The 25,308-nt window shown below is 42.0% G+C and overlaps 1 protein-coding gene and 1 pseudogene across 1 annotated transcript in view; both read left to right on the forward strand.

Annotated features, from left to right (window-relative positions):
• Nucleotides 1-22,728, forward strand: part of LOC145795647 (uncharacterized) — a 29,763-nt gene extending 7,035 nt beyond the window's left edge. The window contains exons 2-5 of the mRNA XM_082880494.1: nt 7,240-7,822; nt 7,932-8,330; nt 22,193-22,480; nt 22,523-22,728. Of these exons, the coding sequence (XP_082736620.1) occupies nt 7,240-7,822; nt 7,932-8,330; nt 22,193-22,480; nt 22,523-22,728 (1,476 nt within the window). The remainder of the gene's footprint in view (nt 1-7,239; nt 7,823-7,931; nt 8,331-22,192; nt 22,481-22,522) is intronic.
• Nucleotides 22,729-22,904: 176 nt separating this feature from the next.
• LOC145795648 (putative calcium-transporting ATPase 13, plasma membrane-type pseudogene) lies at nt 22,905-24,167 on the forward strand (annotated as a pseudogene).
• The last annotated feature ends 1,141 nt before the right edge of the window (nt 24,168-25,308 follow it).

Raw genomic sequence — 25,308 nt, forward strand, 5'->3', positions numbered from 1 at the left:
TTGAAGTTGAGCAACTTGATGTGAAGACCGCATTTCTTCATGGTGATCTTGAAGAAGAAATTTGCATGGAGCAACCGGAAGGCTTTGTGGAAAAAGGGAAAGAAAAATTTGTTTGCAGATTGAAGAAAAGTTTGTATGGTCTCAAGTAAGCCCCGCGACAATGGTACAAAAAATTTGACTCTTTCATGATGAATAATGGTTTTTCTAAAACCACTTCGGACCATTGTGTGTTTGTGAAAAATTTTCCGGATGGTAAATTTATTATTCTTTTGCTTTATGTTGATGACATATTAATTGTGGGTCAAGATTCTACCATGATAAACAGGTTGAAATTGGAGTTGAGCAAGTCTTTTGCTATGAAAGATTTGGGGCTGGCAAAGCAAATTCTTGGTATGAAAATTGTTCGTGATCGCAAAAAGGAGCTGATTTGGTTGTCTCAAGAAAGCTACATTGAGAAAGTTCTTGAGAGGTTCAATATGGATAAAGCAAAGTCGGTTGGTTGTCCACTTGCGGGTCACTTCAAGCTTAGTTCGAATCAATGTCCTACAAGTAAGAAAGACAAAGAAGAGATGTTGAAAGTTCCTTATGCTTCAGCAGTTGGTTCTTTGATGTACGTCATGGTTTGTACAAGGCCGGATATTGCTCACGCCGTTGGTGTGGTGAGTCGGTTTCTCTCTAATCCGGGTAAAGAACATTGGGCAGCGGTAAAATGGATTCTAAGATATCTTCGAGGGACTTCGAAGGTATGTTTGTGTTTTGGGGATGGTAAGCCGATGCTTGATGGGTTCACGGATTCTGACATGGCCGGTGATATTGATTCTAGGAAATCTACTTCGGGGTATTTGATGACTTTTGCAGGGGGAGCTGTGGCATGGCAATCTAAATTACAAAAATGTGTTGCTCTCTCAATTACCGAAGCTGAATTTATTGCTATTACAGAAGCTTGCAAAGAAGAGTTATGGTTGAATAAATTTTTGCAAGAATTGGGTTTGAAGCAAGAAAAGTATGTGCTTTATTGTGATAGTCAGAGTGCTATTCACTTGAGTAAAAATTCTACTTTTCATTCGAGATCGAAACACATTGATGTGAGATACCATTAGATTCGTGATGTGTTAGATTCGAAATTGTTGCAACTCGAAAAGGTTCACACAGATGATAATATTTCGGATATGTTGACTAAGACTTTGTCGAGGGACAAACATTTGAAGTGTCAAACTTTGGCGGGTATGGTTGATTACTCCACCTAAGTCGGTAGGGAGAGAATTGTTGGGTATACCTCCTTATTGGAGTGTGGGACCCAATTGGTTTGTTAAAGAGTTTTAATTTAACTTGATTTAGGTATAATATATTTTTATATATTATATTTGAGGAAACCCAATTCAATTTGGATACAATTAGGATTTGATTCCAAAACCTAAGATTTAATATATTTTTTTTAGGTTGTTTTTACCAAGTAAGGACGGCGGCTTTGTTTGTGGGTGAAAAACACTTTTTCGAAGTGCTGCGGCTAATACAGTGCATTTGAAATCAATCAATTCGGTGGGAGTGCTTTGGTGCATCTTCGGCTTTCGTTTCTGATTTGGGTTCGTTATTTTGGATCTTCTTCAACTCTGGTTCTGAAGATTTTAGTTCATCTATTTGGTGAGGTCTTTCCTCTTGTTTATTTGTGTAGGAAAGGGTTCAAGAAAGTAGTTAGAAAATTCGAAGATCTTCAAGATCCTTGAAGAACAATTTCGAATTCTCTAGAATATGATGAGAGGCTTAGATTCTTCAATAATCTCAACTTAGGAACACAAAAAAACAAAGGAGATGATGGAGATAAGAGATTGGGTGAAGAAGAAGGCAAAATGGCTAGAGAATAGAATAATGGCAAGGCTCTCCCAGGGATCTCCCACTTTCACTCTCAAGGTTGATAATGGAGAGGGGAAATTAATTCTTTCCCAAGAGTTCAAAAATCTCCAAAATTCATCCCTTGTAAAGCTATGGGTGGGTGCTATTTATAGGCACCTCATGATGTAGGATGGAGCCCATGTGCAAGGCACATGGGGGATATTCTCTTTAACCACCTTGTCCGAGGAGGTGACCTCTCCGAGGAGGTGACTTCTCCGAGGATGAGAAAACCCCGAAGAGGAGATCACTCCCTCGGCGAACCCTTCTTCTTAGCCACACCTAACCAATGATCCCCAATCATCCCAAAGGGTCAGGGGTAGTCCCAGAGGACGTCTTGCCGCAAAATATTGCCGAGTCTCATGGACCCCCCGGGGTCGTGCCACCTCGACCCGGGTATAGGCTAGTTTAACCGAAGAGTGAATTTATCTCCACTCACCGTCCTCGGGATTGGGTCCTTTGTTCGGACTCCATTACGCCCATGGTTCTGGTGCGTAGATCCTGGAAAGCTCCGAGCCCGCAAGTGTTCTGGGACTCATTAACGGAGCGACTTCTAGATTACGTCTGAATCCGTTCGAAGCCAAGTATTTCGGACCTCTAGGTTCGTGGATCCGAACCCTTTCGAGTCCGAATGCCTCGGATCTCTAGGCTTGCCTAATACCTTTTCGAGTCCGGGCCTGAGTAAGTCTCTAGGTTCGTGGATCCGAACCCTTTCGAGGCTTAGAGCGATTCAATCCGTTTGATGGCGATAAATCTGGGCCCACCGATTCTTGGACGTGCGATAAATTCGGGCCCACTGATCTTGGGCTATTGGGCCTAAATAATTTAGTGGGCTCAAATTAGCCCCTCTTACATTTGCCCCTTGCGTGTATGAGAAATTTTAAATTTCTCAGACATGCATACTGTCATTTCTTCGACCCTGTTTCGCATCACGTTCCCAAAAAAAAAAAACATTTTGTCACGACAGAGCCTATGGATAAAGTTGATGACGCACTTCAATTTACAGAAAAAATTGACAAGCAAAAATTTTATTTTTTTGTATTTTTTATTTTTATTTTTTAGCTCACACGTGTCTTTTTTTAATCACACACTTTTCTTGTTTGGCAAGACAATGAGTCAGCAGCCGTTATATGTTGTATGGATATACACAACCTTGAGGGAATATTCTAGCATCACACAGGATCGCACCTTTTTTTTTTTTTTTTTTTTCTTATTTAAGGAAATGGCAAAACCCTATTTGGCTCACCAACTTTTCGCACAGCCGCCACACCCATTTCAACTTCGTCTCTCATCCTACTCTCTCTAGATCGAGAGGCCATATTTCTTCCTCAGCAACCCAGCACTGTTGCCATTTGCACGGACCTCCATCGCAGCTTCTAGCCCCGCTGCCAAAGATCCAGCCACTGTCACGGTAGGCCAGCACCGGCACCAGCTCGTCACGGTCGCTGCCTCCTCGCGTTGCTAACATCTTGTCGCTGCTCTACCTACTGCAAATGCCGACTACGACCTACCACAAATGCCGACTGCCATTGCAATGCCATCCACATAGCTCAGCTCTGACTATCGCGAACATCACAGCCCAAGCCAACACCGACGCCGCTGCTACTGCCGGCTTCGACTGCCCAGCTTCATCGCCAATTCACAGTCAGCCTTTCTGCAACATCACTGCTCCTCCACTGTCCAGCGTTCTTCCTCATCTTTGCTTTTAGTAGGCATTTCAAATATATATATATATATATATATGGCTCATGATGTATATATATTATATATTTTTATTTCATTATATTTTTTTTTAGACTCCTCTTGAATGGGACCAACACAGTTTTTCTTCTTTGTGAACAAAGCAGAGCTGCTGCCGTTTGCATTGAACTTCCTCGTGGCTTCAAGCGACGCCGCCAATCTGCCCCAACGCCGTGACACAGCCACTGTTTTGTTTCAGCGTCACGACTGCCGCAGTCGTGTAATCCAGGCTGTTGCTCGCCCTTGGTGCTTCACTTCAGCTTAGTGTGCTTAGAGGTTCAAGCACGCCAAACCTTGGTTTCGCTCCCACAATCGCTGAAATCCGCCTCTATTTGCATATCGATTGTTGTCTCAACCCTCCGAGTGCCGCTGTCAGCCTCTCTCTGCTCCACCTCCGATCACTATTGACTTCAACGGTTCCAACACAGACCACACACGTTCGCCCTCTCAACGCAACGTGTGTGGTCTAGCTCAGCCTAGCTCAATCTTGTTGATCTTGATCGACGCCGACTCAGCTACATCTTCAACACTGCCTTCCGTCCTCAACTCTCCAACGCCGACTACGCACGTTGCCCTTTCAACGCGACGTGTGAGTGGGCCTGCCTAGTACTGCTCGGCGTCGGCCTCAGGTGTGTCTGGCTCACGTTTTGTAGTCTTGTCACTACTTCCAGCCGTGCTCTTCTTCCATTGGCGTGAATCTGTGAGTAACTCTTTCAATTGTTTTATATATATATATATATATTTGTGTGGTGGCAGCTCTTGTAATAAATAAATGAATAAATTCACTTTCCTTCTTATTGATGGATCTTTGTGCTCAAGAAATAGATATATAAACCCATGCATTGCTATATTAAATAAAATGAATCCATGCTTGAACTTCCATGTTCTGATACATTAAATAAAAATAATATCGGTGATTTGAAATCCCAATGTGAATCTTGAATTTGTTTGGGCTTTGCAATTTTTGAAATAAGTTGTGGGATTTATTTAAACGATTTTTCTGACTTGAAATTTGCCAAAGAAATTCTGGACTATTGCATAACTTGAACCATTGCTGCTGAATTTTTGCCCTCGTAATAGAATATCTGCCACCTGAATTGAGCAAATAATATTGACTTGGGAAGAACATTCTTGTAGCTTGCACGTCAATCCATCAAATCTTGCTACTGATAAGTAATGTAATATACTTCGGATCTCGGGCCTGAAATTTACTATAGAACTTCACTCTGTCCAAATTTTGAGCCCCGTATAAATTGGACCTTTAATATGGAACATAGTGACTTTAAGAAATTGACCCAATTGAACTTCATCATGAAGCGACCTCTGACATTGCACCTCTTATTGATGATAGAAGGCGAAAATCTATATGTTGATGATGCACCCATTGGTATTAAAATTTGTTGAGCTTGAAGAATATCCGAGAAAATGAATTGTTGATGACGTCCGAAGTTGAATTTGTTGATAAACCCATCATGTTGCATGTAACAATATTCTGAATTTTAATACGGTCAACTCTTTAATATTTATACCGGTTATTTCAGCCATATGTCTTCTCGAAAGAAACCCGTTGTCCCGGGATCATCGGAACCGGCTCTCATGAAAGAGAGGGATGTACCTCCGGCATCTGAGTGGAGGAAATCTCCTTATTTTGGTCGGAAGGACCCCTTCTGGCGGGCGGCTACCTCCACCACTTCTCTTCTATCTCCGAAGGGGGCTCCATTATGTCTCACTGAGGACACTGACTCTGGACATGAGGCCCTCATTTCTTCTTCCTCGGTGCTACGCTTTCGGATTGAGCGGGGGGACTTTCCATACTGTTATCCTCAGTTCAAGGCCTTCTCAAACCCTCCTTTTGGTTGGCAGGAGTGGGTCGATGATGTCCTCTCGGACAAGAGCTTCTGTCAGCGGCTTCAAGAGGCCCGACTATTGATCCCGGTGAAAATATCTCGATCCCTATCCATCCGTCGCAACAATGCTAGCCTGGAAGCCATGGCTCTTCGGTGGAGCACCGAGACACACACCTTTATACTTGGCCAGCACGAGATGGGGCCCACCCTTGAGGATGTGTTCATGTTGCTGCGTCTAGAAGTAACCGGCCCTGATGCCTTTGACCCTGAGCAGACACCCCCCGAAGATGATTCTTTGATCCAATCTCTGAAACTAAATCTTCAAACTTGTGGTCGGTGGAGTTCCGTTTTCGATGGTTCAGCGAGGAGGACTAGTCGAGTAAGGACGGACCGTGCCTCCTATACTGCATGGATCCGCCACTTCTTCAAGGATCTTCAGCCCTTGGCCAGAGATGCTGACCCTGACTCTCGAGAGTATGAGGCCGGTCCGATGTATGGCTCCAGGCTCTATTTCTTGGGATTTCTGGCTTGCTTCCTTTCATTCTTCATTCTTCCGAGCACACCTCCGGATTCCCTCAATCCTTTCGTCTTCCCCTTGGCAGTCAGGCTCTTCAGAGGAGATCGGATCCCTTTGGCTCCCCTATTTCTTGGGAATCTCTATTATCGGCTGGATCTGCTACATCGAGATATGGTTCGCTCCGTGGGTCGATATGAGCCTGTCTCCTTCATTCACAGCCAGTTCCTGCTTTGTTTCTTCTTCGAGAGGTTCCCAAAATTTGCCCCTGCTCCGACTGTATTCGAGGCGGAGGTTCTTCAGGAGATAGTGGATAAAGATGGCATCCCCGTGCTCGATACTGATGGGTCTCGAACATTTGAGAAAGCGAAGTCTTGCCAGCCATTGATTACACGCTGGTCACGTACCATTTCCACCTTATCCTTGAATACTCTGGTGGATGATCCCCGACGCTTTGTGGCACGGCCGTATGTATGCCCACCTGTGGGTGTGGCCACACCGCTTATCTATCATGGTTCCTCCCGCTCGGTGTCTTTTCCTTTGCCGAAGAACATTCCTGCACCCTTTATTGATATGCTGATTATGATCCGTCCGGGTTCATTACCGGTGTGGCATGAGGAAGGCGTTGATAGTGCTGTTTATAGGCCTGACCGTGTAGCATGTCAATTCGGGTTTGATCAATGTGCCCCGGGGCCAGCACCTCATTTATTATCATTTTCAGAGAGCTACGGGCGCTTCAGTCGCCGGCTTGTACACACCGTGCTTCCCATATCCGGCTGTTTGACGATGCCAGGCTTGAGCCAAGTAGGGGGTTTCACCCCTTCTTTCAGGCGGTATTGGCAGAAGAATATCGATGCGTTTATTGCATTTGTCCAGAGCAGACTGTCCGTATGTCTGCCTCCGCCGATTTATAAGAAGGATTCTTCTCTTCGACTACCCGAGAGCCGAAAATCTGACCACATGTACGAGGGTTTCTTCACTTCATCTGCTCCAACTGACCCTTCTGCTCGGGCATCTGCTTCTAGCTTGGCAATTACTTCTCCAGAGCCAGTCCCTTTGAATAAGGCCTCTGGTCCTCGGACGACACGCCTTAAGAAGATGGCTCACAAGAGGACTTCTGATGCCAGTCCTTCTGCTCCTCGCCTTTCCAAAAGGCTTTATGAGGTACCCGAAATTCTTGATTTGAAGCTACTTTCCTTCTTGCGACTATACCTTCTAAAATGAAAACTTTTATTTGCCCATGTTGTGTAGGATCCTGCGGTTGTTGACGTTCTCGGTATCGTGGCTCATGGCCATGCTGCCTCCCCCAGGCCGGACTCAGACTTGGACGACACCCTCCCTTTGTCTGCAAGACTTGTGAAGATGCGCACCCCTCGCATAGCAGTTATAGATGACGATGATGATGAGGCTGAGTCCTCCGATCATTTTTGTGACCTTATTCCACGCACGCGTCGTCACCGCCCTACCGTAGCTGAGGAAGAGCACTACCTTGGTGACGAGTTTATTGGGGCTCACCGTTCTGATGTTGAGATTGCTGGAGGAACTGATGCCACAGAAATTGATGTCGCGGGCCATGTTTCTAGAAGCGATGTAGAGATGAGGTGCGCCTCTGGGAATGGTGTGGAGGTGGATGTGCCAGAGATCTCTGAGACTCGCTCTGGCACTTATGGTGATTCTCATCCTCCGGCCCTCCATCCTTCTTCAGGGATGACTGCTACTGTTCAGGCTTCATCAGACATTGAGATCGATCAGGTGGTCTCTACACGACCAAGTGACTTTGTTGATGCTAGGAGTCCTTCAGTTGCCCCGGCTTTGCATATTGATTCTCCCTCTGGTAATCTTTCTTTCTGAAGTTTGTCATTTACTTATATCTGTGAGAAATCTTTATTTAAATGACTTTCCTGTTCCCTACCTCTAATAAGGCCTTCTTATCTTTTCTTCAGTGTTAGCTGCTACCGGGGTCTTGCCTTCACCTATCTCAGACTCTGCTCCAGTGTTAGCTGCTACCGGGGTCTTGCCTTCACCTACCTCAGACTCTGCTCCAGTGTTAGCTGCTACCGGGGTCCTGCCTTCACCTGCCTCGGACTCTGCTCCAGTGTTAGCTGCTACCGGGGTCCTGCCTTCACCTGCCTCGGACTCTGCTCCAGTGTTAGCTGCTACCGAGGTCCTGCCTTCACCTGCCTCGGGCTCTACTCCGACTCTCTTTGTAACTCCTCACGGTTCTCCTTCTCAAGGGGGGACACCTGCCTTTGAGACGACTGCCAGAGGTTCTTCATCGCCAGTGCCTTCGAACATTTTGGATCTGAATCTTAGTGATTTCCACATTGATAGTGATGCTTTTGGTCTTTCCCCTTATCGTTCGGCATTCTCAGGCTCGGGACCTCTGCCAGGAGTTACCCCTCCGGGTGGTTCATCTAACCCGATAAATATTGGGGAGATTCCTGAGACTAGCAGCTTTCCGGCCCCAATTCCTTCTTCGGCTTCTGGCAAAGTATCATTTCTCCATTATTGGGTAGCTCTTGAGTTTGCTTCAGTTCTACAGCTTGTGCATTCGAGTTACCCGGAGACTTTTGCTTCATTTGCTTGCCAGTGTCCACTCATTCAGACTGCTCTTCTCGAGTCTCTTGCCACTATCTTATATAGCTTGGACAGGCAACGGTTGTGTGACCTTAATGGAAAGGTAGTCGAGACGGCGTATCAGGGGATCTCTGACATGGAGCGTCACCAAGTGGACTTATCATGGCTTCGAAAGCGCCTGGATATAGCTTCGAACGCCAGTCATCGGGTGGAACTTATGTTTGTGCTTGCCTCTTATCGGACTTCTATAGATGAGACAAGGGCAACTCTTCGTGAACTTGAGTCGGGTTATGCTCGGGCCTTGGAGACTTTAGAGGCACACTGTACTATTTGTCCTCCGGATGTAGATGTGACGGGTAGCTTCTTCGAGGGTGTCTTTAGGAAAGATTGATTTTTTTTATCATTACTTTCTTGCCCCTTTCGATAAAAATGTTTTATCTAGGACAATGCAATGAAATGACAAAATTTTTGTTGTTTGGATATTTTCGCATTGTTTTCTCATTCTACTTGATAAAATATTTATTTCGAATGATACAATGGAAAGAACAATCATATGCACATGTTTATAAAAGCTGAAATATTCTCATTAGTTCTTCAACTTTCTTGACAAAAGTATAATAGATTCACTGTAAGTGATGGGATAAAACATACACCATAGAGAAAACCAGCTTCTTCATAACGTAAGGGAAATACAACTTTTAGACAAAGTAAGAAAGTGAAAATGAATTTCAACATAGATGAGTCCAACTATGGGTAGTAATGCTTGATAAACTTTGCATTGAGCGGGCCAGTTCGGAAGCCGTCTTCAACCCTTACGAGTTTGTAGTACCCGCTTGAGCTCGCCTGAGCCACCTTGTAGGGCCCTTCCCATTTTGGAGAAAACTTGGGCAAAGGCTGTCCTCGCATGATTGGGTCTACAATCTTCCATACTAGATCACCTTCTTCAAACTTCCTTGGTACCACAGTCTGGTTATAGGCTCGGGCGATGGACTCATGATACCTTTCCATGACTTTTGCAGCTCTGTCATGCTTTTCCTCTAATGCTTCCAATCTGGTGGTTCGAGGCTCCAATACCATCCCCGAGGCGAGAGCCATTCGAGCAGATGGCGTTTCCAACTCTATAGGTAACACTGCCTCGGACCCATACACAAGGGAGTAAGGAGTTGCTTGAGTTGGCTTTCTCTTCGAAGTGCGATACGCCCATAGGGCTACTATTAACTGTTTGGACCAAGTCCCCCCAAACTCATCCATCATCTTGCTCAGAATCCTTATCAGTGTCTTGTTTGTGGCTTCCGCTTGCCCGTTCCCTTTTGGATAGTAGGGTGTGGATTTATGATGCTTCACTTGGTAAGTCTCTAGGAGGCTCTTCACATATTTGTTTATGAAGGGAGTGCCGTTATCCGAGAGGATGGTGTTTGGTACTCCAAATCGGCAAATGATATTCTCCTTGATGAAGTTCGCGACTGCAGGCCCCGTAGCGTTCTTCAGAGGAATTGCTTTGACCCACTTTGTACTCAATTCTGTGGCTGCGAGAATCCACTTGTACCCCTTAGAAGATGTGGAGATGGGCCCTATCAGATCGAAAGCCCAGGTATGGAACGGCCATGGCGTTCGGATACTATGCAGGTCTACAGCGGGAGCATGGATCAAATTCCCGTGTTTCTGACAAGTCTGGCACCTCTTCACGTGATGGGATGCATCTGACTCCATGGTCGGCCAGTAATACCCAAGGTGTATAAGTTGCTCGAACAGCCGAGCCCCTCCTTGATGTTCAATCTCGTGGGCTCTTCCGAGGACTAGATCTGACTCCTCCTTGGAGAGACACCTCAGGGGAGTGCCCTCAATACTTCTTCTATACAGCTTGTCCTGATCAAGAAAGTACCGCCCCGCTCTCCTCTTGAGGTGTGCAATGTCCCTTGGGCTCTCAGGTAGTGTTCCCTCTTTGAGATAGTCAATGTAGACTTGCCTCCAGTCAGGGGTATCAATTTCAAAGCAACTCTCATCCTCCCGGATGTATGACTGACACTTGGGGCATTCCTTCTGTAATTGATTCGAGTCCTTCTCCATCTCGGGCCAATAATAACCTTGTCTTTGGATTCTTCTATACAGACTGATATCCCCATCCCCGCAAGACTTTTCATGGATTTGTTGTAGTCGGAAGCTTGCTTCTTGTTGGCCAACACACTGGGCTAGGAATCCGGTACCCCCTCGGAAGTAAAGTTCACCTTGAATAATTGTGAATTGGGCAAGCTTGGCCATAGTCAGTTTTCCAACTTTGCTTCTGAGTTGTTCGAGGACTTCTCCTCTCCAGTCCTCCGGAAGGTCTTTGTCTTCGGGTATTATTGAAGGTTCTGTTCTCTTCTTGATAACAATCGTTGCCTCTTCCTCTGGAATGTCAACTCTTGCCCCTAATGTTGCGAGGGCATCTGAAAACTTGTTGTCGGAGCGAGGCACATGCTCTATTTCGACCTTCTGAAATTTGTCAAGAAGCCTTTGGACTGTTGTTCGATATGTGGCCAAAGCAGGCTCCTTTAAGACGAACTGTCCTGAAACTTGCTTCACTATCAGCTTTGAGTCCCCCCGGATCCGAATCTTCTTGATACTGTGCTTCTCAGCTGCTATCAAGCCTAAAATAAGAGCCTCATACTCGGCTTCGTTATTCGAACAATGAAAATCCAGTTTATAAGACAAATATAACTTTTTCCCACTTTTGCTTGTAAGGACTATCCCGGTTCCTCCCTTCCCTCCGGCTGCTGCTCCGTCAAAGCTCAATGTCCAGAAGCTTTCCTCGGAAGCCATAGCTGCGTGCACCTCTCCTCTTAATTCTTCATTCACTGGTTCATAGTCACCACTTGGAAATTGGGCAAGGAGATCAGCTAAGGCTTGGCTTTTGATCGCCTTGGGGGCTACACATGTGATCTCGAATTCACCCAGTGCTAACAACCATCTTGCCACCTTCCCGGTTAGAGCAGGCTTGCTGAGGAGGTATCGGATTGGATCACTTCTAGTAACAATCTGAATCTGATGTGCTAGGAAGTAATGTCTGAGCTTTTGGGCAGTGAATACCAAAGTTAAACAATGTCTCTCTACTGGAGTATATCGGACTTCTACTCCTCGAATCTTCCGACTGATGTAATACACCGGGCGTTTTACTCCATCTACATCTTGGACCAATAATGCCCCTATGGACTTGGGGGTTGAAGTTAGGTACAACATTAGAGGCACCCCGGGCTGCGGGGCTATCATGGTCTGAGGCGAGGTCAAGGCCGCCTTGATTCTCTCAAAGGCCTTTTGGTGCTCTTGGTTCCACTCGAACTTGGCATCTCCTTTTAACAAAGAGCCGAAAGGCGCAGAGATCTCTGCCAGTGCTGGGATAAACCTCCGAATATAAGACACCTTCCCGAGGAACTTCTTTAACTCCTTCTGAGAATGCGGGGGAGGCATTGCTCTGATAGATTTGACCTTGTCTTCATCTGCCTCGATACCATGCCTATGTACAAGAAACCCGAGGAACTTCCCGGCCGTCACCCCGAAAGCACATTTGAGAGGATTCATCCTCATTTTGAATTTTTGGCACCTCTTGAATACCTTCTCAAGGTCTCGAAGATGGTCTTCTTCTTTCTTGGATTTCACCACTAGATCATCAACATAATCTTCCACCTCATGATGGATCATGTCATGAAAGATTGCAGTCATAGCCCTTTGGTAAGTTGCACCGGCATTCTTGAGTCCGAAAGGCATGACTGTATAGAAGAAGTTTCCGAGAGGTGTTCTAAAAGCAGTCTTTTCTGCGTCCTCTTCAGCCATCTTAATCTGATTGTATCCACTGAATCCATCCATGAATGAGAACATCTGGTGTCCCGAGGTAGTATCCACGAGGGTGTCGATGTGAGGAAGAGGGAATTCATCCTTCGGGCAAGATTTGTTCAAATCTCGAAAGTCTACACATACTCTGATTTGGCCATTCTTCTTCTTTACTGGCACGATGTTTGCTAACCACGTGGGGTACTGTATTGGCCGGATGAAACCAGCCTGTTGAAGTTTTTCAATCTCCTCCTTAATCTTCTCTTCGAGATCTGGATGATATTTTCGAGCAGCTTGCTTAATTGGCTTGGAGTTTGGGAACACATCAAGATAGTGGGAGACTAGGTCAGGATCTAGTCCGGGCATTTCCTTATATGACCAAGCAAACACATCTGAGTATCGGCTTATCAACTTTAACAACTGTTCCCGCTTCTCTGGGCTAAGGCTCGAACTTACGAATACCGGCCTCGGTGCATCTTGTCCATCACTCAGATCTATTTCAATAAGTTGTTCGGGCTGAGGCTTCGGCCCATCTTGCATACATTCTGGAGCCACTTCAGGCTTTATTACTATAACATTGTCAGGAGGCTCTTCTTTTGACTCGGAGTCGGTGACTGAAGAAACCGACTCCCCGCACCTTCATAAATAGTACACCATCTTGCCTCATTCTCGAACTTTCATCACCTTTCGAGGAATAGGCGGACTTTCTGGTCTAGACATTGCCCGCTTACTTGACTCTGCCATCGGCTCCTTGTCATCTTTGATATCCTCCCAACGAGGAATTTTGACCCCTCGAGGCTTAGAGGTGGTGGGAACTTCTTCAACAGCCAGTTCGGTGAAGTAGATGGCATCAGAATAATGAGCTTCATGGATCTCGAAAGGCCTTTCTGTAGCCTGAATTGTCACCGTCTTCTTTCCCCATTTAGCCTTAACACACTGATGATAACTTGATGGTACAGCCCCATATCTATGCATCCAGGTCCTCCCTAGAATGATGTGATAATTTGCCTCAGAATCGATAATATGGAACTTGGTGGCCGAGCGAATCTCTCCGACGGCTAAATCAACTGTTACATATCCGATAGTAACTCTCATTTCTCCACCGAAGCCAGTGATGACTATCGGCTGTTTCACAATGCGTTCTTCAGAGATTCCGGCCTTTTCTAGAGTAGCGCGAGTCATAATGTTGATAGAGGCTCCACTATCTAGAAAGGCCCTTTTGAACTCAACCCCGTTAATAAAAGCAGTCACATAAAGCGGGCGATTGTGAGAAAAAGGATACTTCCGATCAGCCTCGGAGAAAGTAATGGCACTAGATTGCTCCTTTGCCTTCCTCGGGATAGACCCCTCAGTCGACATGCATTCCTCATGGTGTGCCTCGGCTATATTAATGATAGACTTGGTGATTTCCGTTCTTGCCTCCCTGGAAAGTCTAAGCTGGTCAAAGAACTGCTTGAACTTTACACAGTCTTGCAAGGTTTTGGCATAGTGATCCGGATCTTTTTCCACTCTTGGAGGCTCGTAGCTAACCATCTCCTCGGTCTCTTCAAAATAAGATGCCACATAAACATGGTGTCCTCTTCTTCCGTAGTACTCTTCTCCTCTTTCTGGATCAAAGGGATCTTCGCCATGAGTCATAAATGTTCTGCCCTCTGGATCGAGAGCACTTCCATAGTAAACTTGCTCACCCTCTGGCTCGAGGATGTCGTCCAGATAACAATCATCGTCATCGAGATTGGCGATAGCCTCGATCATCGGGCCTTCATAAGCAATCATAGCAACATTCTTGCCCTTGTCTCGGTGTTGAGGATATGGTTGTTCTCGGATGTCTTGAGTCCCTTGCTTTTTGAACCTCAATTCGTCTGCCTCGACTTTAACTCTGAAGATTTTTCTGAGAGTCCAACACTTCTCTGTCGGATGTTTCAATGTACGATGGTAGACACAGAATTCAGGGCTCTCACGGTCCTTCTTTGATGGCATTTCTTCAACATAAGGCAATTTTAGCTCTCCGTCAGCCACCCATTCCTTAACTAGAGCTTTCACTTCCTCGATTCCACATGGATAAGAAACATTCCCCTTTTCACCATTATATTGCTTTCTCTTCTGGCCTCTATGACCTCATCTTTGTGAATTTCGGGTATCTGGGGCAGAGGCAGCAGCAACAATAGGTCCACGAGACGATTTGAAACTAGTCTTGTAACTGGCCTTAAATCCGGACTCCTGAGCATGAGGAATGCTAATGTTCCGAGCTGCTTCTATTAATGCCGAGAAGGTGGGTAGCTTGTGATTAACTAGAAACATTTTGTATCTGCTCAATGCCCCTTCTAGACAGATTTGAACCAGATAACTCTCCTCGACTGCTTCATGACAATCTACGGCCTTGTCCTGAAACCTTTTGATGTAGTCAAGGATGTCTTCACTTTCTTGTTGCTTCTCTTTACACAATGTAAGTGTGGTCACCCTCTCCGCCACTTGAAAGAACTTGGAGTGGAATTTGTTAACCATTTCCTCCCAACTTCGGACAGAGTTTGGGGCCAAATTAACATACCAACTATATGCTCGGTCGGTGAGGGACTTAGAGAATTCTCTCAGTCGGAGGACGTGGTTTGAACCGTGAATACCCAGAGTCTCGATGAATCGCACAACATGTTCTCGGGCATTTCCTTGTTTGCCGTTGAACTTGATGAACTTTGGCACTGTATACCCCTCGGGGTATGGATAGTTCAGCATCTCAATGGGGTAAGGCGGCTTGACGTCTGGATCAGGCAAAGAGGGTAAGGTCCTCTTGCCCCGTTCGAGATCGAACATGGCCTGCACATCGGCGAGAGTGAGAAACTGCTGAGGGAGAGAGTTTGATGGTGGTATTCCCGGGACTTGGCTTGTGGACCCGAAGACTGAGCTAGGGGCGACTTGGCCATTCTGGTGCTGCGAATTCATCATTGGTGAGGACATTTGACGGTATTGGCCATCAGCGCCTATAGACAAGCTAGTTGGTGATGGGACATTGAATTGAGGCCTGTAAAGTCCACCGTATGGCGCCGCTATACCGGGTTGTGCTTGCAGATTTGTTGTCGGCACCAAAGGAGGCCCGCTTGGTGCTTGGGTAACATTTACTGGTGGCGTAACAAGATTAGGTACGGGCATAGCTCCCTTTTGCGCCATCATGCTCCTTATATTTTCCTGGACACCAGCAGTCGTTGGAGCGCCATTCATTACACCAGAAACTCCCCTAGTCACTATTGGATCTTGGCTCGGCACGCCATGGAGCCCGGGCATGGGCAAACTGCTGCCGTCTACTGTGGTTTGAGCATGTGTTACTGTGGCTGTGTTGCCATGAGCCATAGGTTGATTGGGGCCTGCTTCTCCTTGGATTTGATTTTGCGCTCCGGCGGGAATAACTCCACCACCCGTTTGATTTCCGTTTGGCGCCGGTGCAAAATTAGAACTCATCACTAACATGGTGTGAGTGAGATTCTGAAGAGTGGTAAGAATCTCTTGCTGAGTATTTTGAAGTCCTTGAATGGCTTCAAGCAAAAGTGGTTGATCTGGAGCCATGGTTCTGTCATCACCACCATTAGAGGATCCTTGTTGGTGAACTTCATCTTCTCCCGCCATCCTTGTTGGAGTTGTGTGGATTCCAGATCTCGTTGAGACCATTAACCAATCCGCCTCCCCAGCAGAGTCGCCAAAAATGTAGGAAAGGGTTCAAGAAAGTAGTTAGAAAATTCGAAGATCTTCAAGATTCTTGAAGAACAATTTCGAATTCTCTAGAATATGATGAGAGGCTTAGATTCTTCAATAATCTCAACTTAGGAACACAAAAAAACAAAGGAGATGATGGAGATAAGAGATTGGGTGAAGAAGAAGGCAAAATGGCTAGAGAATAGAATAATGGCAAGGCTCTCCCAGGGATCTCCCACTTTCACTCTCAAGGTTGATAATGGAGAGGGGAAATTAATTCTTTCCCAAGAGTTCAAAAATCTCCAAAATTCATCCCTTGTAAAGCTATGGGTGGGTGCTATTTATAGGCACCTCATGATGTAGGATGGAGCCCATGTGCAAGGCACATGGGGGATATTCTCTCTAACCACCTTGTCCGAGGAGGTGACCTCTCCGAGGAGGTGACTTCTCCGAGGATGAGAAAACCCCGAAGAGGAGATCACTCCCTCGGCGAACCCTTCTTCTTAGCCACACCTAACCAATGATCCCCAATCATCCCAAAGGGTCAGGGGTAGTCCCAGAGGACGTCCTGCCGCAAAATATTGCCGAGTCTCATGGACCCCCCGGGGTCGTGCCACCTCGACCCGGGTATAGGCTAGTTTAACCGAAGAGTGAATTTATCTCCACTCACCGTCCTCGGGATCGGGTCCTTTGTTCGGACTCCATTACGCCCATGGTTCTGGTGCGTAGATCCCGGAAAGCTCCGAGCCCGCAAGTGTTCTGGGACTCATTAACGGAGCGACTTCTAGATTACGTCTGAATCCGTTCGAAGCCAAGTATTTCGGACCTCTAGGTTCGTGGATCCGAACCCTTTCGAGTCTGAATGCCTCGGATCTCTAGGCTTGCCTAATACCCTTTCGAGTCCGGGCCTGAGTAAGTCTCTAGGTTCGTGGATCCGAACCCTTTCGAGGCTTAGAGCGATTCAATCCGTTTGATGGCGATAAATCTGGGCCCACCGATTCTTGGACGTGCGATAAATTCGGGCCCACTGATCTTGGGCTATTGGGCCTAAATAATTTAGTGGGCTCAAATTAGCCCCTCTTACAATTTGTGATTATTTGGAATTCACCTAAGGGTGATTTTGTGAGACTATTAGTGTCTCATTTGTAATCGTTTGGAAACTTATTTGGTTGATAGTGGAATCGGATTTCGATCCCGTGGACGTACCTCACATTGAGGGAACCACGTAAAAATTATTGTGTTGCCTTTGATTTAATTTTTCCACATTAATTTTTATTCTCATTGATTGATTTACTTGTGGAGAATCACATCGATTTTCTCTAACAAAAAAGCCATGGAAAGAATAGAAAAATAAAGAGTGCATAGTTTGGGTGTTTTTGTTTTGGTTTGTGTGGAAAAGAAGAGTGCAGTAGCAGCATGGGTGCTTTTGCCTTGGGTTGTGTCGGTTGATTTGTGGGGATTCATGTATTTTATTTGTTGAGTTTAGTCTTTTTTAATTTTTTTTTGTTTTCTTGGTTTGTCTTTTATTTTTGTTTAAAAAATAAATAAATTTGAGATTGAGGGATTGGTTGTATAAATGTAAGTAACAATAGTAGAGGTAATTTTTACTTTCTGAATCTTTGTTGATACATGTCATTTTCCTGTACTCTTAATTTCACGCTGTTAATAAAATTTTTCTTTGTTGATAAAAAAAAAAAAAAAAAATATAAGAGTTAATGAAAATTAAGTCTAACTATTAACATCTATTGGTAATTTATCCTTATTTTTATACCAAATGTCATATGATGATTTGGTTACAATTGTTCGATTTGAATTTTTTGATAGATGATCAATATTGTCCATTATTTTTTCACGACCCTATGTAACTGTAAATTTCGAGCACAACCTGCTGTATTTATTTATTTATACTTGAGACAATATCAACTTCATTCAATATTTCCCGTCACATACACTATTAGATTAGTCAAATATAAGCAAGTTAACTATATAAAGAAAAAAAAATAATAACATCAAATTTAAGGAAAATTTGGCTATAAACCTCTCTTACCTTCCTTTTATTGTTAAAAGGACTAAGAAAAAAATTATACTTTTAAATCCCTTCATCATTATAAAGTCTTATATAAAGGACAAAATTTATTATTTAAATATTTTATCGGACTATCTTACCCTCAACTAAATTTTCCCACCATCTCCTTCTACATCACTTTCTCTCTCTTCCTTCAGCTCCACCTCTCTCTTCTCCTTCGCCGCAGCCACCGCCCTTTTCCCCTAGGCCCTCCACAACCTCTCTATGTCCCTCATCTCCCTCACCATCTTCGTCGAAATTCTCTCTCTACTGGCGTTGTTGTCTCTCCAGTTTCAGACTCAGATTCTGACAGCTGAAACCCCAAAGAGTTTGCTGGAATCTGACATCAATGCCAGTTGCATCCATGTTCTTTGAAAACCCGATCGAGATCATCGAAGATCGAACAGATCTGAGATTTGAGATAGATGACGACGCCGATCTGAGCTAGATGACGGCGTTGATCTGAGATACACGGAAGCACCGAAGAAGATGTCAGAAACAGAGACCGAAGGAGAAAGCTCAAGCAGGCATGGAGCTCAGGCGGCCATGAAGCTTAGGCGACCACTAAGAGAGAGTGAGAGAGAGAGAGAGAGATTGATTGTTGTTTTCAATTGACTTTTTTTTTATTTGTTAATAGATCTAAGAGTAAAATTTGACTATGGTTTGTTCATTTAGTACGTATTTTATTTTTTGTAATAGTAAAATTTTACTCTTATGTTAATTTACTTAACGATATAAAATTATACTTTGAATCATAGTAAATTTTATTCTGATTCAAAGTAAAATTGTACTTTCAGAATAAAATTTTACTCTGAATTAGCGTAAAGTTTATTATGATTCAAAGTAAATTTTTTACTCTGAATACACTGTAAGAATGACTTAATAGGAGAGCTGATAGATATGAGAGTAGTACAGTGAAAGAAAGAAATTTTAAAATATTAGGGAGTTTTGAAAGTACCTATATAATTCTTGTCATTTTGAAAGACAAATTAGGCAGTGAGGGATCTATCACCAAATCCCCATTTATTTAACAACATCATCATGCTTGGTCTAAGATCATAAGTTCATAAAATTTCATGCTTTCTTTGTTGTGGTACTTGTATTAAATCATACCATGAGTAAGCATTTTGCAACTTTTGATACAGATATGAGATATAAGAATGAGACCCACAATAGCATAATTTTAAAAATTCAAGAAGTCACTACCCAAAACTCATGAACTTGTTAATTTGCAAAATTAATCCTTGAGAATATTCTTCAAAGTCTTAATAGGTAGTTAAGTTTCTTGGGCCCATTTTTCTTAAATCGAAGACAAGGAATTTGTGTTCTAACCTGGGATTTATTCTTTAAACCCATTACATGGATAATTTGACACAATAATATTTGGGCCTCTATTATCAAAATAATATTTGGGCCTTTTCATTAAATCATAATGAGTATGCTAGGCGTGCCCAATAGTGACTTTATTTAGGAGGGTATGTGTGTAGGTTTTAATATGTGAATTTATTTTTTGATAGATCTTGTAAGAATTAATGATATTTTTCATTAAACACTATTAAAAAAAAGTTAGTAATGGTTAATTTTCAATGACAGTTTAAAAATTTTATTACAAAAAATGTCATTAATTATAAATTTTAGCGACAGTTTAAAAAAATCATTACAGAAAAAGTCACTAAAAGGGAGAATAAGAGGGGATAAGGGCTTGGCTATGGAGGGTAGATAGGAAAGGTGGTTGGTGGCCGTGTGGTTGTCAGCGGTGGTGGCGATAGTGGCTGAAAAGGGGAAAAGTAATAGCTGAAGTTGTTGAAGAGAGAAATAGGTTTTAGGGTGACTTCAAAGTATAATAATATTAACAAAAATGATTTGGACCACTAAACAAAGACCTCTAATGCATCTCTAATTTGTCTTTTTCTTCCATTTTTTTTGTCTTTTACTTCACTGTTGTTTGTTTGTTTGTTTGTTTGTTTGTTTTTTTTTTTTTTTTATGGTTGGACAGCTCATTAGAGCTGCACTGTTGCAGCTCTAATTAGAGCTCCGGAGCATGACCCTAATATTAAAAAGAAAAAAAAAATCAAAATATTGTCTAATAACATTTTGAATTGCATTTTAGAGCTTCTGTATATTTTACCTGTTGAATCTAGACCTCGTCTTCTTCTACTTTTATTTTTTATTTGGACCACACCCTGCCTTTTAATTGGGGGTCGTTTACTTAGTCTTCATGTCAACGTTCCACCAATTTTGGTTGGGTCTATATTGTTGGGGTTCGGCGTCCTTTTACTGGGTCTAAGTACAAGACTTCTGCACCCAAACATGGATAACAGGCTATTTGACCCCTTTACCATTTTTTAAATTCAAAATAAAACAAATATTATACCCAAAAACTTGGGTTAAGTACATTTTTGGTCTTCAATATGTTAAAGACTTATATTATTTTGGTCTAAAACATATAAAAAGTATTTTAATTTGATTTTCTAATCAAATTTCAGTAATAAATGTTGTTAAAATCAATGGTAAATGTGTAATTTTAGAGATCAAAATAACACATATCATATATTTTTGAGAATTCGAGTTGAATTTCCACATTAACAACATATATGACACGTTCGTTTAGTCTAAAATAAAAGTGTAATTTTTTAAGTAAGTTTTCACATTTTATTCTTAATTTTATATGCATATGGAATTTGGTTGAGAAATCAATTGAAATAGTTTTTTTTTTAAAAATTTATTTTGTTCTGTTTTTATTTTTTATTTTATGACACAAATCTCATACTTTAAGAATCAAAATTAACCCAAAAAACTTATTCCTAAACTATTGTAAAAATATTATTAATACCTCCATTTCATTCATGTCTCAACATTTAAAATTTACACAAACCATTAAGAGCAAAACGAAATTTAAATGACTAAATAAATAAAATTTACAATTTTTTTTTTATTTTATAAATTAAGGTAAATTATATTGACATTTTTTCTGAAATTTAGAGAAATATAATAAATTTCACAAGTTTGATATAATTATATTAACATCTTTAAGGTTTTAACTTACATAATATTTAATTCGTTAGTTATGTGAATGAAAAAATGATATTGTCCTCTTTTTACATTAAAACCTACATTTTAACTTGTTTGTTCTTGTCTCCTTTCCGCATTTGCATTAATTTTAGTCTCTCTAGCCTTACGAAGGAAAGATTAGTATAATTATATCAAATTTGTAAGACTTATATTATATTTTTTTCAAAATTTAAAAAATGGTCGATGTATTTACCCAATGAATTACAATCACAAAAAAACTTCCAAATTGAAAGAAAATCTCCAAACAAATACACAAAGTGGTGCTACTTAGGCCAAAAAATTATACCTACTTTTTAAACCAATGATGCGATAGTCTATTGAAGTATATAAGCTAACTTTCTCTTTTATATCTTTTCTAATTATCCACCAATCATCTCATTTACCTATCATTAGATTTAGAAATGAAATTCAAAAAATAAAATTGTATATCATTTTTCATACACAAATAAGATCTACAAGCAAATGGAAAAATTCAAACCCATATCTTGTGAGGTGCAATATTTTTTTTTTTTTTTGGGAACTAGAGGTGCAATAGTTCTTTCCAATAAATTAGCTCCATTTGTTCTGATTATTTTCATTAAAAGAAAAAAGACAAATAAAGGGATTTATAACCACCGACTTTCATTCTATTTAATTTTGTTAGTTGCTGAAAGACTTGGCCGCTTACGCGGGGTTCAAAATGGGACTATAAATAGACTCGTAAGACATTCCATTTTGCTTCACAGCTGTTTTTGTTTGTGAGTATGAAAGAAACATTGGAATTAAAATGGGTTAAATTGAGATATACAAATTCTCTGTCACCATCATCAACCAAACTTTCCTACCCTTTCTAATACTAAAAAAATCTCCATTTCAAAAATGGGTTGAGATAGACATCCCATGGTTTTGAATCTTTACTCTCTCCCCTGTTTCTCCGACATTGTTCACTCAAGCCTCACCCAACTTGTTGAGAAAAATAAAATCTGAACCAGCTTGTTGAAAATCATGATGGAGTTCAATGTCTAGCTTCTGATCTCAAAACCAATTTGGAGCATGGAATAAATGGAGACAACGAAGAAGATGTTTCGCACAGACACGAAGCTTTTGGCACTAACACATATCCAAGGCCTCCCACAAAACGTTTCTATCGTTTCGCGTGGGAGGCTTTGAAAGATCCTACTATTATAATCCTTTTAGTATGTGCAGCTCTTTCACTTGGCTTTGGCATCAAAGAAAATGGGCTGAAAGAAGGGTGGCATGAGGGAGGAAGCATATCTGTTGCTGTCTTTCTTGTCATAGCAGTCTCAGCAGGAAGTAATTTCTAGCAGAATAGGCAATTTCTCAACTTATGTAAAGTTAGCAACAATCTCCCAATTGATGTTGTGAGAAATGGAAGGCGAAAACAAGTTTTGATTTTCGAAATTGTTGTTGGGGATGCTGTTTGCTTGAAGATTGGAGACCCGGTTCCAGCTTATGAGTTGTTCATAGATGGGCACTCGCTACAAGTTGATGAATCCAGCATGACCGGCGAAAGTGAACATGTAGAAGTAAATCTTAACTGAAATCCATTCTTGTTTTCGGGTACCAAGGTTGCTGCTTGTCACATCGGTTGGCATGAGCACCATTAGCCACGAATCCAATGAGCAAACGCCTTTACAAGGCTGGCTCAACAAGCTAACCTCGGCTGTAGGTAAGATTGTTCGGTATTTCACAGGGAGTACAAGATGAGAACGGAAATATGAAGGTCGATGACATTATCATTTCTGTGGTGGGAATTGTAGCTGCTGCAGTAACTATTGTAGTGGTTGTGATTCCTGAAGTCTTGCCATTGGCTGTCACACTTACTTTGGCTTATTCCATGAAGAGAATGATGGCTGATCGAGCAATGGTACGGAAGCTCTCTGCTTATGACACAATGGGTTCAGCCACCGACATATGTACTGTCAAAATGGGCACCCTCACACTCAACCAGATGCAGGGGACAAAGTTCTGGCTCGGCCGAGAATCTATGCAGGAAAGGAGTTCAACTTCAATTTCAGACAATATTCTTGAATTGCTCCACCAAGGAGTCTGTTTGAATACCACAGGTTCTGTTTACAAGTCCACTTCAGGATCCGAGTTCGAGTTCTTCGGCAGCCTACTGAAAAGGTTTCTATCTTGGGCTGTCTTGGGAACTAAATATGGATATTAAGAAGCTGAAGCAGAGTTTCTCAATTCTCCATGTTGAAGCCTTCAATTCAACAAAGAAAAGAAGCGGCATTTCAATGAGGAAGAAGGATGACAATACGATCAACATGCACTGGAAAGAAGCTGCAGAGATGGTATCACAATATGTTCCCATTACTATAATTTCTCTGGAAAAATGAAGGTTTTGGATGATGTTGAAAAAGAAGAAATTTGATCAAATGATTCAAAATATGTCTGCGAGCAGGCTTCGATGCATCGCTTTTGTTCATAAACAAGTCCAAGAAGAAAAGAATGAAGGAGAAAAAGTACACAAATTTTGAAGGACAACAGCTTGACCCTTTTGGAACTGGTAGGTACAAAGGATCCATGTCGGCCTGGTGTCCAGTAAGTTGTGAAAGCTTGTCAGTATGCTGGACTGAACATCAAAATGATCACTTGCGACAATGTTTTCACTGCTAGAGCTATAGCCATTGAATGCGGGATACTTAAGCCTAATCAAGAGATGAATAGTGAAGCAGCGGTAGATGGTGACCAATTTGGCAATTACACGCCAGAGGTGCGATTGGAGAAAGTTGATAAAATCTGTGTGATGGCAAGATCTTCCCCATTTGATAAACTTCTCATGGTGCAATGCTTGAAACAGAAAAGCCACGCTGTGGCGGTTACTGGTGATGGCACAAATGATGCACCGACATTGAAGGAAGCAGATATTGGTCTTTCTATGGGAATTCTTGGGACTGAGGTGGCTAGAGAGAGCTCAGACATTTTCGTTTTAGATGATAACTTCGGTTTTGTAGCCACGGTCTTGAAGTAGGGAAGATATGTTTACAATGAACTCTAAACTACAGAAACTTAGACCCCAAATTTCAGGTAATTACATCATTATTATTATTATTATTATTATTTTCTTTTTGGTATCTGTGTGTGTGTGTGTGTGTGTTAATTTGATGGTATCTCACAATAGACATACATGATGCAATTGTAGGGAAGAAGTCCTGGAGGAAGCAAAGTTACTGGCATTTTTTGGAATCTCCATATCCTACCTCTAAACAGGTCATAAATTTTCTGTGTCTTCCTTTATATTCAATTGAAGTAAATTGTCCATGTAGATGCAATACACTCTTGCCTCAACTTGCTACTTGGATGATGTGTACTCTGCATGAATTGTGTGCGAATATTAGATGTTTGGATGTATATGTGGATTTTTGTTTCAGTCATAGTTGCAGTAGTGTTACTACATGGATTTTCTTTGATGTTATTTGATTCAAGTTCTGTTTGTTTACCATGTTTGCAATTGCTTTCTGTATTCTATCTATTTTTTCTGTACATGATCTCAAATTTTAACCTGCTGCTATTGACTAATATACTTGCGTGTTTGCCTTGAAGTCCTGTTTTGGTTATGTCATTCTTTCACAGTACATATTGTTCTGGTCAAGAGTCAAAGTCAAAGAAATCAAGGCTTGAGAGCATAACACAACCTTTTGTTCAAACAAATAAAAAAATGAAATAAAAAAAAAAAAAATAAATAGTAGTGCACCAAGAGATTCAGAGGATACATTAAAGCCTTGATTTCCTTTTTCAATTATATTCCTCTGCTATTTTTGCCCTTTTTTCATAAGAAAGCGAGATCAACCTTTATCACTCAGCAATGTTATGTTGCAAAATATAGGTTTATGTACAGAATTTTTTTTTTTTTGGGATAAACTATCAATAAGTCATAAAGTCTTGTTGAAAATCAGTTCTAGTACAATTGTAATAAAAATAATTTTTTGTAACCATTTTTTACATATGTTGTTAAAAATTGACAATTAGTGGCTTTTTTGTCACGGTTTTCATAAATTGTCGCTAAAACTTACAATTAATGACATTTTTCTTTGACAAATTCTTCAAACTATTGTTGGAAGTTTTAAAAATTAGTGACGTATTTTGTGATGATTTTTTTAAAACTCTTGCTA

Source organism: Camellia sinensis, chromosome 7 (genome assembly GCF_055761805.1).
Source record: "Camellia sinensis isolate YWXY chromosome 7, ASM5576180v1, whole genome shotgun sequence".
NCBI lineage: Eukaryota > Viridiplantae > Streptophyta > Magnoliopsida > Ericales > Theaceae > Camellia > Camellia sinensis.